The sequence below is a fragment of the Mustela lutreola genome, chromosome 8 (genome assembly GCF_030435805.1).
Source record: "Mustela lutreola isolate mMusLut2 chromosome 8, mMusLut2.pri, whole genome shotgun sequence".
NCBI lineage: Eukaryota > Metazoa > Chordata > Mammalia > Carnivora > Mustelidae > Mustela > Mustela lutreola.
Genome location: NC_081297.1, coordinates 143876741 through 143889516, shown reverse-complemented (window position 1 = coordinate 143889516; position 12776 = coordinate 143876741). Strand labels below are relative to the sequence as shown.

Sequence of the window (12776 nt, the reverse complement as noted above, 5' to 3'; positions counted from 1 at the left end):
TCCTGGGATCGAGCCCCACATTGGGCTCTCTGCTTGGCACGATGTCTGCTTCTCCCTCTTCCTCTGTCTACTGCTTTGCCTCTTGTGCTCTCTCTCTCTGCCAAATAAATAAATAAAATCTTAAAAAAAAAAAACCTAAAAAAATAAAAAAATAAAAGTGGATTTGGGAGTGCCTGGGTGGCTCAGCTGGTTAAGTGTCTGACTCTTGATCTCAGCGTCATGAGTTTAAGTGCTTCACAGGGCTCCGGGCTGACAAAACCCCTTCCCACATCTTTAAAAAAAAAAAAAAAAAAAAGTGGACTTAATAGAGCATATACAGGGCACCTGAGTGGCTCAGTTGGTTGAGCGGCTGCCTTCAGTTTGGGTCATAATCCCAGGGTCCTGGGATTGAGTCCCACATAGGGCTCTCTGCTCAGTGGGGAGTCTGCTGTTCCCCCTACTTGTGCATGCTCTGTCAAATAAAAAAAAAGAAAAGAAATAAAGGCATATACAATTCTCTACGTGTATAGTCACTTGGGGGGGAAGCAACTATAAAAGATCAGCTTCCTCACAGCTAATAAGGCACTATTAAAATTTGTCTACTCCAAAATATGCATGACCCACTGTTCCCTAAGTCCTTTGAGGAGGAGTGTTATTAAAAATTATGAGCAGAGGGGCGCCTGGGTGGCTCAGTGGGTTAAAGCTGCTGCCTTCGGCTCAGGTCATGATCCCAGGGTCCTGGGATCGAGCCCCACATCGGGCTCTCTGCTCAGCAGGGAGACGGCTTCTTCCTCTCTCTCTGCCTGCCTCTCTGCCTACTTGTGATCTCTGCCTGTCAAATAAATAAATAAAATCTTTAAAAAAAAAAAAAATTATGAGCAGAAAAAAAAATAAGCAGAAGCTTTACAGTCGTATTCTCAGCTCTGCCCTAATGAGTTGCCTAATTTTTTTTTTGAGTTGCCTAATTTTTTAAGTTTATTTTCTTCATCCGTTGAACAGGCATGTTATTAACTGCTCCTATCTCAGAGTGCTAATACGAGAATCAAATGAGATAATGTCTGTAAAATCATTTTATAAACAATAAAGTGCTTTAGAAGTGGCACCAGAGGAAGTGGCACTGAAGGGCATTTCGTGTACCTTGATGAGCTGATTATTCTTCACATAATGCAAAGTGTTTGACCGATTACCTCCAGCGACCACGGGCGGGTAGGCCAAGATGTCTGCACCACGGGCCCGGCATTCAAATTCAAACTGAAAAACAAGAGCCAAGCATGACAGAAGAAAGGACTTCCTCAGGACTGTGCCAGCCCAGGCTCCCTCCGACAAACAGCCCATCTCTCCATTCAAGTCCTTCTTTCCCATCATTACTGGAGAACGAGTCATCAAATCTAACCGGACTTCTTATACTGCAATTCCACTCTATTTTTTATTCTCCCCCCAATCCTGTTATTTGACCCTATTATTAAGTCTGTTCTGTTCCTCTGAGTGCTCCAAATTTCCTGTGATTTTCAAATTAAGTCCAGAAGAGAACATAGAAAACCTATGATCATGGCTGAGTACAGAGATATAGTCGAGTAAAGCTCCCAGTTTTTCTTCTTATTTCGGTAAACGCTGGAATACAGCTTCTGGTTTTAACAAGCTCTGCATTACTAATTTCAGCTTTTCAAACAGCTACCAACCTATATGTGCTGGAAAAGTGAAAAAGGATGCTAGGCAAATGATAAATTCTACTGCTTTTACTTTGTCCAAGGACAGAGCCGGAGACTGGCGAGAAGCGGCTGCTCCTTCCAGTCCTACTCCCGTCCTTGTCCTTCGCATTTATGTGAAGATTCTCCGTTCACATTTGACTTAAGTCTTTGCTTCTTCGTTTGTTCTCTTTTGCAATTTTCTTCATTTAATTGTAGCCCTGTGTACTTTAGACGTATCTAAATAAATTATCAGTGACCTTTAAGAACCAAATCCTCTCCACTGATACCCTGGTCACTTACATAAAAGCCAACTTGATGCCATCTGCAAATCAATGAAATTACTTTATTTACTGTTTTCGCCTCCAATAAAACCTTTCCAGTCTTTTAAAGCTCACCTTGGCATAAAGAAAGCCTTCCTCCACAGGAGCTTTACTGGCAAACATGGTTTCTATGAAAGCCTGTAAACAGAATGGAGGATGAACAATCTCGTTTTAAACAGGTTGTTTACTCAAACATTCAAAATACTGGAGCTCAAATGCAAAGCACCCTTCTCCCCAATTTTGTTGACCTGAAGTTGTGACTTTGTGCATATGATAATATAGATTTCTGAAGAGGAAACTATTGCTTTCAGGACTATTTGACTAACAACATTTAGTGGAAGGCTGACTCAATAATCACTCAGAATATACAGTGGTATGCTAGAATAAGCTACGCAGTTACACATTTGTCATTTATGTAACGAAGTAGCCCAGAAATGTATGGAATTATGGACTGAACAGTCCAGTCTACAGTAGGTTTCCCAACCTCTCACTGTCGACATTTTGGACTAGATAACTCTTTGCTGGGTGCCAGCAGCACTTTCCCACTGTGATCATTGGATACTGCCCGATATCCCTTGAAGGACATAACTGCCCCATGTTCAGAATCAGTGACCTAGAGTATAAATCCTTAATTTCTCTGTGATAGCCATTCCACATGTGTGTTTGTTTCCTTTTTTTATGAACGTACATGTCTATAATTCACCACAGTACCCTAATCCAAAAAAGGTTTTGATTAGATCTGATAGATACACAAAATACAACTCATGGCAGGGTTAAAGAAAAGCAAGCCTTAAAAAGAATGGAGCTCAAAAACTAATAATGACCTTCACGATTACTATGGTAACTGTGGATGGACCGCCAATTTATCTGAGTTTTCTAGCAGCCCGTGTGAAAAGGGAAACTGTCAGCTGTATTTCCCACACCTGTGGGATAAAAACGAATCAGCTGCACAAGGACAGGATTATATGATTCTACCACTCAAGTTGTTGTGTTCTAAGAGTGAAGGCAACATGGGAAGGAATGTTTTTGGTAACATTTCTCCAAATACAAGGCAATGATATCACCATAAAGCCCAACAGAAGGGAAAGCAAGTGGGCTGGCCATGGAGACAGCTGCCACTTGCTCCTGCTCCCATTCTGATCCTTGCTCAAATGTTTCCTCCTCAGAGAGGCCTTCCTGACCGCCCTATCTCACTCAGCACCTCGACCACACTTCATCCCTTTCCACTGCTTCCTTTTTCTTCACAACATTTAATTTTAGCTGACTATACAGCGTGTTTATTTACTGTCTCTCCTCAACTAGAATGTACAATGAGGACAAGGACACATGGTAAGCCTGTTTTGCTCACCACTGTGTCTCTAGAACCTAGGAAGTATCCAGCACTATAGTAAATAATAAATATCTGCTGAATGAATTAGCAATTACAATGGAAGTTAAAGATACTTAGTTACACACATGTATGAATATTGACAATTTGTCAGTGCTACATTTTTAGCATGAAGCTAAGGAAAAAAAAAAGGACAAAGTGTGGTTATCTCCACTGAGGCTCACTCGAAAGAGGGATTTTTCTTCTCTTAGCTGCACCCTTTGTCTTTTTATTAATTTCCTTTCAAAACTTTAATAAATAGCACAGAAATTTTGTGCGTGCACACACACACCAAGCCCTTGTATATGCGTTCATCCACTGATGGATCAATGTGGGTTATTTGCAACTTTCGGCTATTGTGACCACTGCTTCTGTGAACAAATATGAGAGTACCTGTTTTTAATTCTTCTGGGTATACACCTAGGAGCAGAGTTGTTAGGTCACATGATAAGTCTATGTTTAAGTTTTTCAGAACCCTCCAAGCTATTTCCACAGTGGCTGAACCATTTCACAATCGCACTGGTAATGTAAAAAGGTTCCAACTTTCCCATTTCCCTACCAACACTTGCTATTTTCCGTTTGCATGTATTTTAATTTTTTAAATTTATTTTTACATTTTTAATCACCCAATGCTCATCACTACTGCACTCCTTAATCACCTATTTCACTCATCCCCCTACCCACCTGACTTCTGGTAACCACGTTGTTTTCCATAGTTCTCTGTAGTTGAGAGTCTGTTTCTTGGTTTGTCTCTTTTGCTCCCTTTGATCATTTGCTTTGTTTCTTAAATTCTGAATATGAGTGAACTCATGTTATCTTTCTCTTATTTCACTTAGCATTATACCCTCTCCATCCATATGGCAAGATTTCACTCTTTAAAGGTTAATATTCGGGGCGCCTGGGTGGTTCAGTGGGTTAAAGCCTCTGCCTTCGGCTCAGGTCATGATCCTGGGGTCCTGGGATCGAGCCCCGAATAGGGCTCTCTCTCAGTGGGGAGCCTGCTTCCTCCTCTTTCTCTGCCTGCCTCTCTGCCTACTTGTGATCTCTGTAAAATAAATAAAATCTTTAAAAAAAATAAAGGTTAATATTCCATTTTATCTATCTACCTATCCATCCATCCGAATCTTCCTTATCAATTAATTGATGGATACTTGGGCTGCTTCCACATCTTGTCTATTTGCAATAAACATATAAACACAGAGGTGCACATATCCCTTTGTATTAGTTTTTTGTATTTGTTGGGTAGATATCCAGTAGTGCAATTACTAGATCATAGGGCAGTTCTATTTTTAACTTTTTTTTTTAAAAGATATTTATTTATTTATTTATTTTTCAGAAAGAGAGAGAGAGAGAGAGAGCACGCACAAACAGGAAGAGTGGCAGGCAGAGGCAGAGAGAGAAGCAGGCTTCCCACGGAGCAAGGAGCCAGTTGCGGGACTCAATCCCAGGACCCTAGGATTACAGCCTGAGCCAAAGGCAGTGGCTTAACCAACTGAGCCACCCAGGCGTCCCTCTATTTTTAACTTTTTGAGGAAACTACTATTTTCCATAATGGCTGCACCAGTTTTTATTCCTACCAACAGTGCAAGAGGGTTCCTTTTTCTCCACATCCTCGCCAATACTTGTTTCTTGATTTTAGCCATTCTGACAGGTGTAAGATGATATCTCACCGTGCTTTGATTTGTATTTCCCTGATAATAAGTGGTGATGAGCATCTTTTCATCTGCCTTTTGGCATCTGCATGTCTTCCTTGTAGAAATGTCTTCTGCCCTTTTCAAATTCAGATTATATTGGGACATCTGGATGGCTCAGTTGGTTAAGCAGCTGCCTCTGGCTCAGATCATGATCCCAGCGTCCTGGGATCAAGTTCCACATGGGGCTCCCTGCCAAGCAAGGGAGCTCCCTGCTTCTCCCTCTGCCTGCCACTCTGCCTGCCTGTGCTTTCTCTCTCTGATCAAAAAAAAAGAAAAAAAATCAGATTATTGTTTTTTTGGGTGTTGAATTGTGTAAGTTCTTTATATATTTTGGATATATTTTTGGATAGTTATAATATGTCATCTGCAAATACCTTCTCCCATTCTGTAGGCTGCCTTTTAGTTTTGTTGATTGTTTCCTTCACTGGGCAGTAGCTTTTTATTTTGATGTAGTCCCAATAGTTTATTTTTGCTTTTGTTTCCTTTGCCTCAGGGGATATTTTTTTTCTTTTTTTAGAGAGAGTGTGTGTACATATGTATGAGTGATGCAGTGGTGGGGGAAGCAGAGGGAGAGAATCTAAGCAGGCTCCACAGCCAGTGGGGAGCCTGACACGTTGCTTGATCTCATGACCCCGAGATCATGACCCTAGCCGAAGTAAGAGTCGGATGCTTAGCTGACTGAGCCACCCACATGCCCCACAGGGGACCTATTTAGAAAAGAGCTGATATAGCTGATCTCAGAGAAATTACTGCTTGTGCTCTCTTAAAGGATTTTTATGGTGTCAAGCCTTGTATTTAGGTCTTTAATGTATTTTGAGTTTATTTTTGTGTATGGCGTAAGGAATTGGTCCAGTTCCATTCTTTTGCATGTTGTTTAGTTTTCCCAGCAGGATTTTATTGAAGAGACTATCTTTTCCCCATTCAATATTCTTTCTTGCTTTGTCAAGATTAATTAACCATATAAGCATGAGTTTATTTCTGGGCTCTCTATTCTATTCCATTGATCTAGGAGTCTATTTTTGTGCCAGTACAATACTCTTTTGATGACTACAGCTTTGAAATAACGAGCAGTCCAGAACTGTGATGCTTCTAGCTTTGCTTTTTCAAGACTGCTTTGGTTATTCGGGGTCTTTTGTGGTTCCATACAAATTTTAGGATTGTTTGTTCTAGTTCTGTGAAAAATGCTCTGGGTATTGTGATACGGGTTGTATTAAACGTGTAGATTGCTTTGGGAAGATAAAGTATTTTAACACTATTTGTTCTTCCAATCCATGATCATGGAAAGTCTTTCCATTTCTTTGTGTTGTCTTCGACTTTCTTTCATCAGTGTTTTATAGTTTTCAGAGTACAGGTCTTTCACCTCTTTGGTTAATTTCCTAATTGTAAATGGGATTGTTTTCTTAATCTCTTTTCTGCTGTTTCATTACTGGGTGTATAGAAACCCAGCAGATTTCTGTAGACTGATTTTGGTATCCTGCAACTTCACTGAATTCGTTTATCAGCTCCTGCAGTTTTTTAGTGGTTTTTCAATATATTATCATGTCATCCAAAAACAGTGGAGTTTTACTTCTTCCTTACCAACTTGGATACCTTTTATTGCTTTTTTTGCCCAATTGCTGTGGCTATGACTTCCAGTACTATGTTGAGTAAAAGTGGTGAGTGGGGGCATCCATATCTTCCTGACCTTGGGGGAAAGGCTGTTTCTTACCACTGAAAATGATGCTGGCTGTGGGTTTTTCACATATAGCCTTTATTATGTTAAGGTATGTTCCCTCTAAACTTACTTTGTTGAGGGTTTTGTCATGGATTGGTATTGTACTTTGTCAAATGCTTTTTCTGCATCTACTGAAATGATCATATGGTTCTTAGCCTTTCTCCTGCTGATGTGATGTATCATGCTGATTGATTTGCAAATACTGACCCACCCTTGCAACCCAGGAAAACAAACCTCACTTGATCATGGTGAATGATTTTTTTTTTTTAATGTATTGCTTCCTTCAGTTTGCTAGTACTTTGTTGAGGATATTTGCATCTATGTTCATCAAAGATATTGACCTGTAGTTCTCTTCTATTGTGGGGTCTTTATCTGGTTTTGGTATCAGGGTAATGCTGGCCTCATGGCATGAATGTGGAAGTTTTCCTTCCTTTTCTATCTTCTGGAATAGTTAGGGGAGAGTAGGCATTAATTCTTTTTTAAATGCTTGGTAGAATTCGCCTGGGAAGCCATGAGGTCCTGAACTTTTGTTTGTTGGGAGTTTTTTGAGTACTGATTCAATTTCTTTGTTGGTAATGGGTCTGTTCAAATTTTTCTATTTCTTCCTGTTTTAGTTTTGGTAGGTTATATGTTTCTAGGAATTTACTCATTTCTTCTACCTTGTCTGATTTGTTGGCATAGCTTTTGATAGTATTTTCTTACATCTGTATTTCTGTAACGTTTGCTATTTCTCCTCTTTCATTTGTGATTTATCCAGGTCCTTTCTTTTTCTTGAGGAATCTGGCTACAGGTTTATCAATTTTATTGTTTTTTTTTTCAAAGGATCAGCTCTTGGTTTTGATTTGTTCTTTTGTTTTAGATTTTTTTTTTTAAAGATTTTATTTATTTATTTGACAGACAGGGAGCACAAGTAGGCAGAGAGGCAGGCAGAGAGAGAGAGGGGGAAGCAGGCTCCCTGCCAGAGCAGAGAGTCCGATGCGGGACTCGATCCCAGGATCCTGGGATCATGACCTGAGTTGAAGGCAGTGGCTTAACCCACTGAGCCACCCAGGCACCCTGTTTTAGATTCTATATCATTTATTTTCTACTCTAATCTTCATTATTTCCTTTTTCTGCTAGGTTTTTTTTTCTTCTAGTTCCCTTAGGAGTAAGGCTAGGTTGTTTGAAAATTTTTTTTCTTGCTTCTTGAGGTAGGCCTATATTGTTAAAAGCTTCCCTGTTAGGACTGCTTTGGCTGCATCTCGAAGGTTTCAAAATGTTTGCTTTCATTTTCATTTGTTTCCATGTGCTTTTTTATTTCTTCTATTTCTTGACTGACCCATTCATTGTTTAGTAGCATGTTACTTAATCTCTATGAATTCATGGTCTTTCCAGATTTTTTCCTGTGGTTGACTTCTGGCTTCACAGTGTTGTGGTCAGAAAACATGCATGGTATAAGTTCAATCTTTTAGAACTTGTTTTGTGACCTTATATGTGATCTATTCTGGAGAATATTCCATGTGCACTTGAAAATAATGTGTATTCTTCTTACATGGAATATTCTGAATATAACTGTTAAATCCATCTGGTCCAGGATGTCATTCAAAGCCAGTTTTCTTGTTGATATTCTGTTTAGATGATCTTTCCACTGATGTAAGTGGGGTGTTAAATTTCCCTACTCTTATTGTATTATTATTAATTCTTTTATGTTTGTTATTAATTGTTTTACGTATTTGGGTGCTCCCATGTTGGGTGCATAATTATTTTAAATTGTCCCCTTCATTACAGTGTATTTCTTTGTATCTTGTTATAGTCTTTGTTTTAAAGCCTATTTTGTCTGATATAAGTATTGCTACTCTGGCTTTTCTTAAAAAAAGATTTTATTTATCTATTTGAGAGACTGAAGCAGGCTGCTCGCTGAGCAGGGAGCCCCACCCAGGGCTCAATCCCAGGACAATGGGATCATGACCTGAGCTTAAGGCAGATATTTAGCAACTGAGCCACCCAGGCACCTCTACTCCAGCTTTCTTTTTACAACCATTTGCAAGATTAATGTTTCTCCATCCCTCACTTCCAATATACAGGTGTCCTTAGGTCTAAAATGAGTCTCTGTAGACTACTGATGGTCTCCTATAGACTGTAAACATAGATGGGTCTTATGTTTTTACCCATTTTGTCACCCTATGTCTTTTGATTGGAGTGTTTAGTCGATTTACATTCAAATTAATTATTGGTAGATTAATTGCCACTTTATTACTTGCTTTGTTGTTGTTTCTGAAGATTTTCTCTGATCATTTTTTATCTTTCTCTCTTTCATGGTGTGCTGGTTTTTCTTAGTGATATATGTGGATTTTTTTCTCTTTAATCCCTGCATATTTATTAGTGGTTTCTAATTTGTACTTACCATTAGCTTTGTATATAACATCTTCTGCATATAGCAGTCTATATTAAGTTGATGGTTGTTTAAGTTTGAATCCATTCTTTACTCCTCTCCTCCTGACATTTTAGGTATATGGTATCATATTTGACATCTTTTTATTTTGTGAGTTCCTTGGCTGATTTTTTAAAAAAAGATTTTATTTGTCAGAGAGAGCGAGAGAGAGAGCATGCGCACAAGCGGGGGAGGGGCAGTAGGCAGAGCAAGCAGAGGGAGAAGCAGGCTCCCCACTGAGCAAGGAGTCTGATGTAGGACTCAATCCCAGGACCCTGGCATGACCTGAGCCAAAGGAAGCTGCTTAACCAACTGAGCCACCTAGGTGTCCCGCTTGGCTGATTTTTAACGGCTATATTCATTTTTACTACTTTTGTGTTTCCTATCTTCATATCGTCATTTTTGGTCTTTCCTTTCCACTCAGAGTCCCCTTTAATATTTCTTGCAGGACTTGTTTAGTGGTCATGAACTCCTTCAGTTTTTTTTTGTATGGGAAGCTCTTTTATCTTTCCTTCTATTTTGAAGTTAGCTTTGCTGGATAAGAGTATTCTTGGCTGCAGGTTTTTTCTATTCAGCACTTTGAATGTATCATGCCACTCGTTTCTGGCTTGGAAGTTTCTGCTGAAAAATCTGACAGCTTTACGGAGTTTCCTTTATATGTAACTGTCTTCCTTTGTCTTACTGCTTTTAGCATTTTCTTTCTTTCTTTCTTTCTTTTTTTTTTTTTTAAGATTTTTACTTACTGGGCACCTGGGTGGCTCAATGGGTTAAACCTCTGCCTTCGGCTCAGGTCATGATCTCGGGGTCCTGGGATCGAGTTCAGCATCAGGCTCTCTGCTCAGCAGGGAGCCTGCTTCCCTCTCTCTCTCTCTGTCTGCCTCTCTGCCTACTTGTGATCTCTCTCTGTCAAATAAATAAATAAAATCTTAAAAAAAAAAAAAGACTTTTATTTATTTATTTGTCAAAGAGAGAGTGTGGGGAAGGGCAGAGGGAGAAGCAGGCTCTGCACTGAGCAAGGAGCCTGATGTGGGACTTGATCTCAGGACCCTGGGACCATGACCCAAGCTGAAGGCAGACGCTTAACCAACTGAGCCACTCAGGTGTCTCTATTTTCTTACTGTATTTTGCCATTCATTCATTCATTCTTTTATTACTTAACGTTTACTTATAAGCAATCTTTATACCCAGGGTTAGGCTCTAACTCATGACCCTGAGATCAACAGCTGCAAGCTGTACCAACTGAGCCAGCTAGGTGCCTCTGTATTTTGCCATTTTAATTATAATATGTCTTTATATGGATCTTCTTTTGTTGGTTTTGTTGATTTTCTGTGCCTCCTGGATCTGGAGGTTTCTTTTCCTATACTAGGGAAGTTTTCAGCTATTATTTCTTCAAATAAATTCTATGTCCCTTTTTCTCTCTCTTCTTTTTCTGGGACTCCCATAATATGAATGTTGTTATGTTTGATGGAGTCACTGAGTTCCCTAAGTCTATTCTCATTTTGCATAATTCTTTTTTTCTCCCTTTTGTTTATCTTGATTACTTTCCATTACTTTATCTTCCAGGTTCAGATTTCTGTTTCTTCCAGACTGCTATTCATTCCATCAAGCAGGTTTCTCATTTTGTTTACTGAGCCCTTTATCTCTGCTATATTATTCCTTATCTCTGGGTTAACAGTCTCACTGATGTACTCCATTCTTTTCTCAAGTGCAGTGAGTAATCTTATGTTCATTGCTTTAAATTCTCCATCAGGCATGTTAGTTATATCTGTTTTATTTATAGCTCCCTGGCCATGGCCTTGTCCTGTTCCTTCATTTGGGGCAAATTCCTCTGCCATTTCATTTTGTCTAAGTCTCTGTACCTGTTTCTGTATGTTAGGAGAGTCGGGTACAGCTCCTGTTCTTGAGGGTCATGGTTTTAAATGAAGACGACAACCTGTACTGCCTGTAATGCAGTGTTGCAGGGCCTGGTGCTTCTGGGAGTAACTCCAATGTGTGGTGCTTGCAGCCTCCTGTTGTGTCCTGGCTGCTTTATCCTTTAGGCCAGTTGTCTTCAGGGGCTCTCTCTGCCTGTTGTGAGTAGGGTCTGATCCCTGGCCTGAATGTGGTGGATTTCAACGAGGTATGCTCTGGTTTGCTGGTGAAATGAGACCTGTTGCTGCTACCACTGGAACCAAGGCCTTATAAAACTCCCGGGCTGGGGGACACAGTGTTGGCAGGGGTTTGGGCCAGTCTTCTGGGGGAGGGGTGCTCCATGAGCTGGGACTGAGGGAGTGTGAGTGGGAAGTGCAGTTCCATTAGAGCACTAGGAGGTAGGGCTTGGTGTAAGCAAGGTAAGTAGCAAGTGCTGATGCTGTGCTGATTCTCACAGGTGGCCCTGTGCTTATGCTGAAGGGTGGAGGAGAGAAATGGAACCTGCCAGTTCCTTTATTCCCACAGGGCTCTATCCATGACTGCTGCCTCTCTGGGACATGCTCTGAGATGAGCAACTAAACCTCCCACTCACAGTGTGTGCCCCAGATGCTCTTCAGATTGCTCTTTCAATGGTGTATGTCCACAGACTACTTGCCCTGCCTTCTCTCCAAGGACAGCTCCAATGTCCTCTGAGCTCTTCCAGAGCCAAGTATGCTAACCTTTCAAGCTCCAGGCTTGAAAGCTCCAGCCCTGCTGGTTCCAAGAACTTCTAAAATTTGGGCCGTCCTGCTTTCCAAGCCAACTCTTATGGGGATTTGTTTTCCCCTTGTGCTCCCTTGTGTGCTGGTTTGTGTCTTTGCCCTTCACTGGCACTGTGGCTCCCTCCCCACCACAGTGGCCACATTCCAGTTATTTCCCACGCCATGTTTCTGCACTTCTTACCTACTTCCATGTGGCTTCTTCCCTACTTTTAGTTGCAAAATTTGTCCTGACAGTCTTCAGATCAATTTCTGGCATACTTAGGATGATTTGACAGTTATCTAGTTTTATTTGTGGGATGAAGTGAACCTCGGGTTCTCCTACTCCACTAACATCTTCCCCTCCTGTGTCTTTTGCTTTTAAATTGTAGTCATCTTACTGGGTATGAAATGGTATCCCATTTTGGTTTTGATTCACATTTTCCTAACAGTAAATGATATTAAGCATCTCTTCATGTGTTTATTGGTCATCTGTATATCTTCTTTGGGGAAATGCCTATTTAAGTCCTTTGCCCATTTTTTGAAAAGATTATTTATTTATTATTTATTTGGGTGGGGGAGAGAGAGTGAGCATGACTGGTGGGGAGGGACAGAGGGAGAGGGAGAAGCAGGCTCCCCAATCACTAGGGAGCCTGACTTGGGGCTCAATCCCAGGACCCCAGGATCATGACTTGAGCTGAAGGCAGACACTTAACTGACAGCCACCAAGGCACCTCCTCTACCCATTTTTAAAAAATATTTTATTTATTTGACAGAAAGGAAGAGAGAGCACAAAGAGTGGGAGCGGCAGGGAGAGGGAGAATCAGGCTCCCTGCAGAGCAGGGGAACCCTGATATGGGACTCAAACACAGGACTCTGGGATCATGACCCGAGCTGAAGAGAGTGGCTTAACCAAATGAGCTACCCAGGCACCACCCCCCACCCATTTTAAAACTG

The 12776-nt window shown here is 40.7% G+C and overlaps 1 protein-coding gene across 3 annotated transcripts in view; it reads right to left on the bottom strand.

Moving 5' to 3' along the window:
- The window catches only part of XPNPEP3 (X-prolyl aminopeptidase 3), a 75797-nt gene that overhangs the window by 23245 nt on the left and 39776 nt on the right, over window positions 1-12776 (bottom strand). For all 3 annotated transcript variants that reach the window (XM_059187075.1, XM_059187076.1, XM_059187077.1), the window contains 2 exons: window positions 2063-2125; window positions 1117-1230 (listed from right to left, as the gene is read on the bottom strand). In XM_059187075.1, coding sequence (XP_059043058.1) covers window positions 1117-1230; window positions 2063-2125 — 177 coding nt within the window. The remainder of the gene's footprint in view (window positions 1-1116; window positions 1231-2062; window positions 2126-12776) is intronic.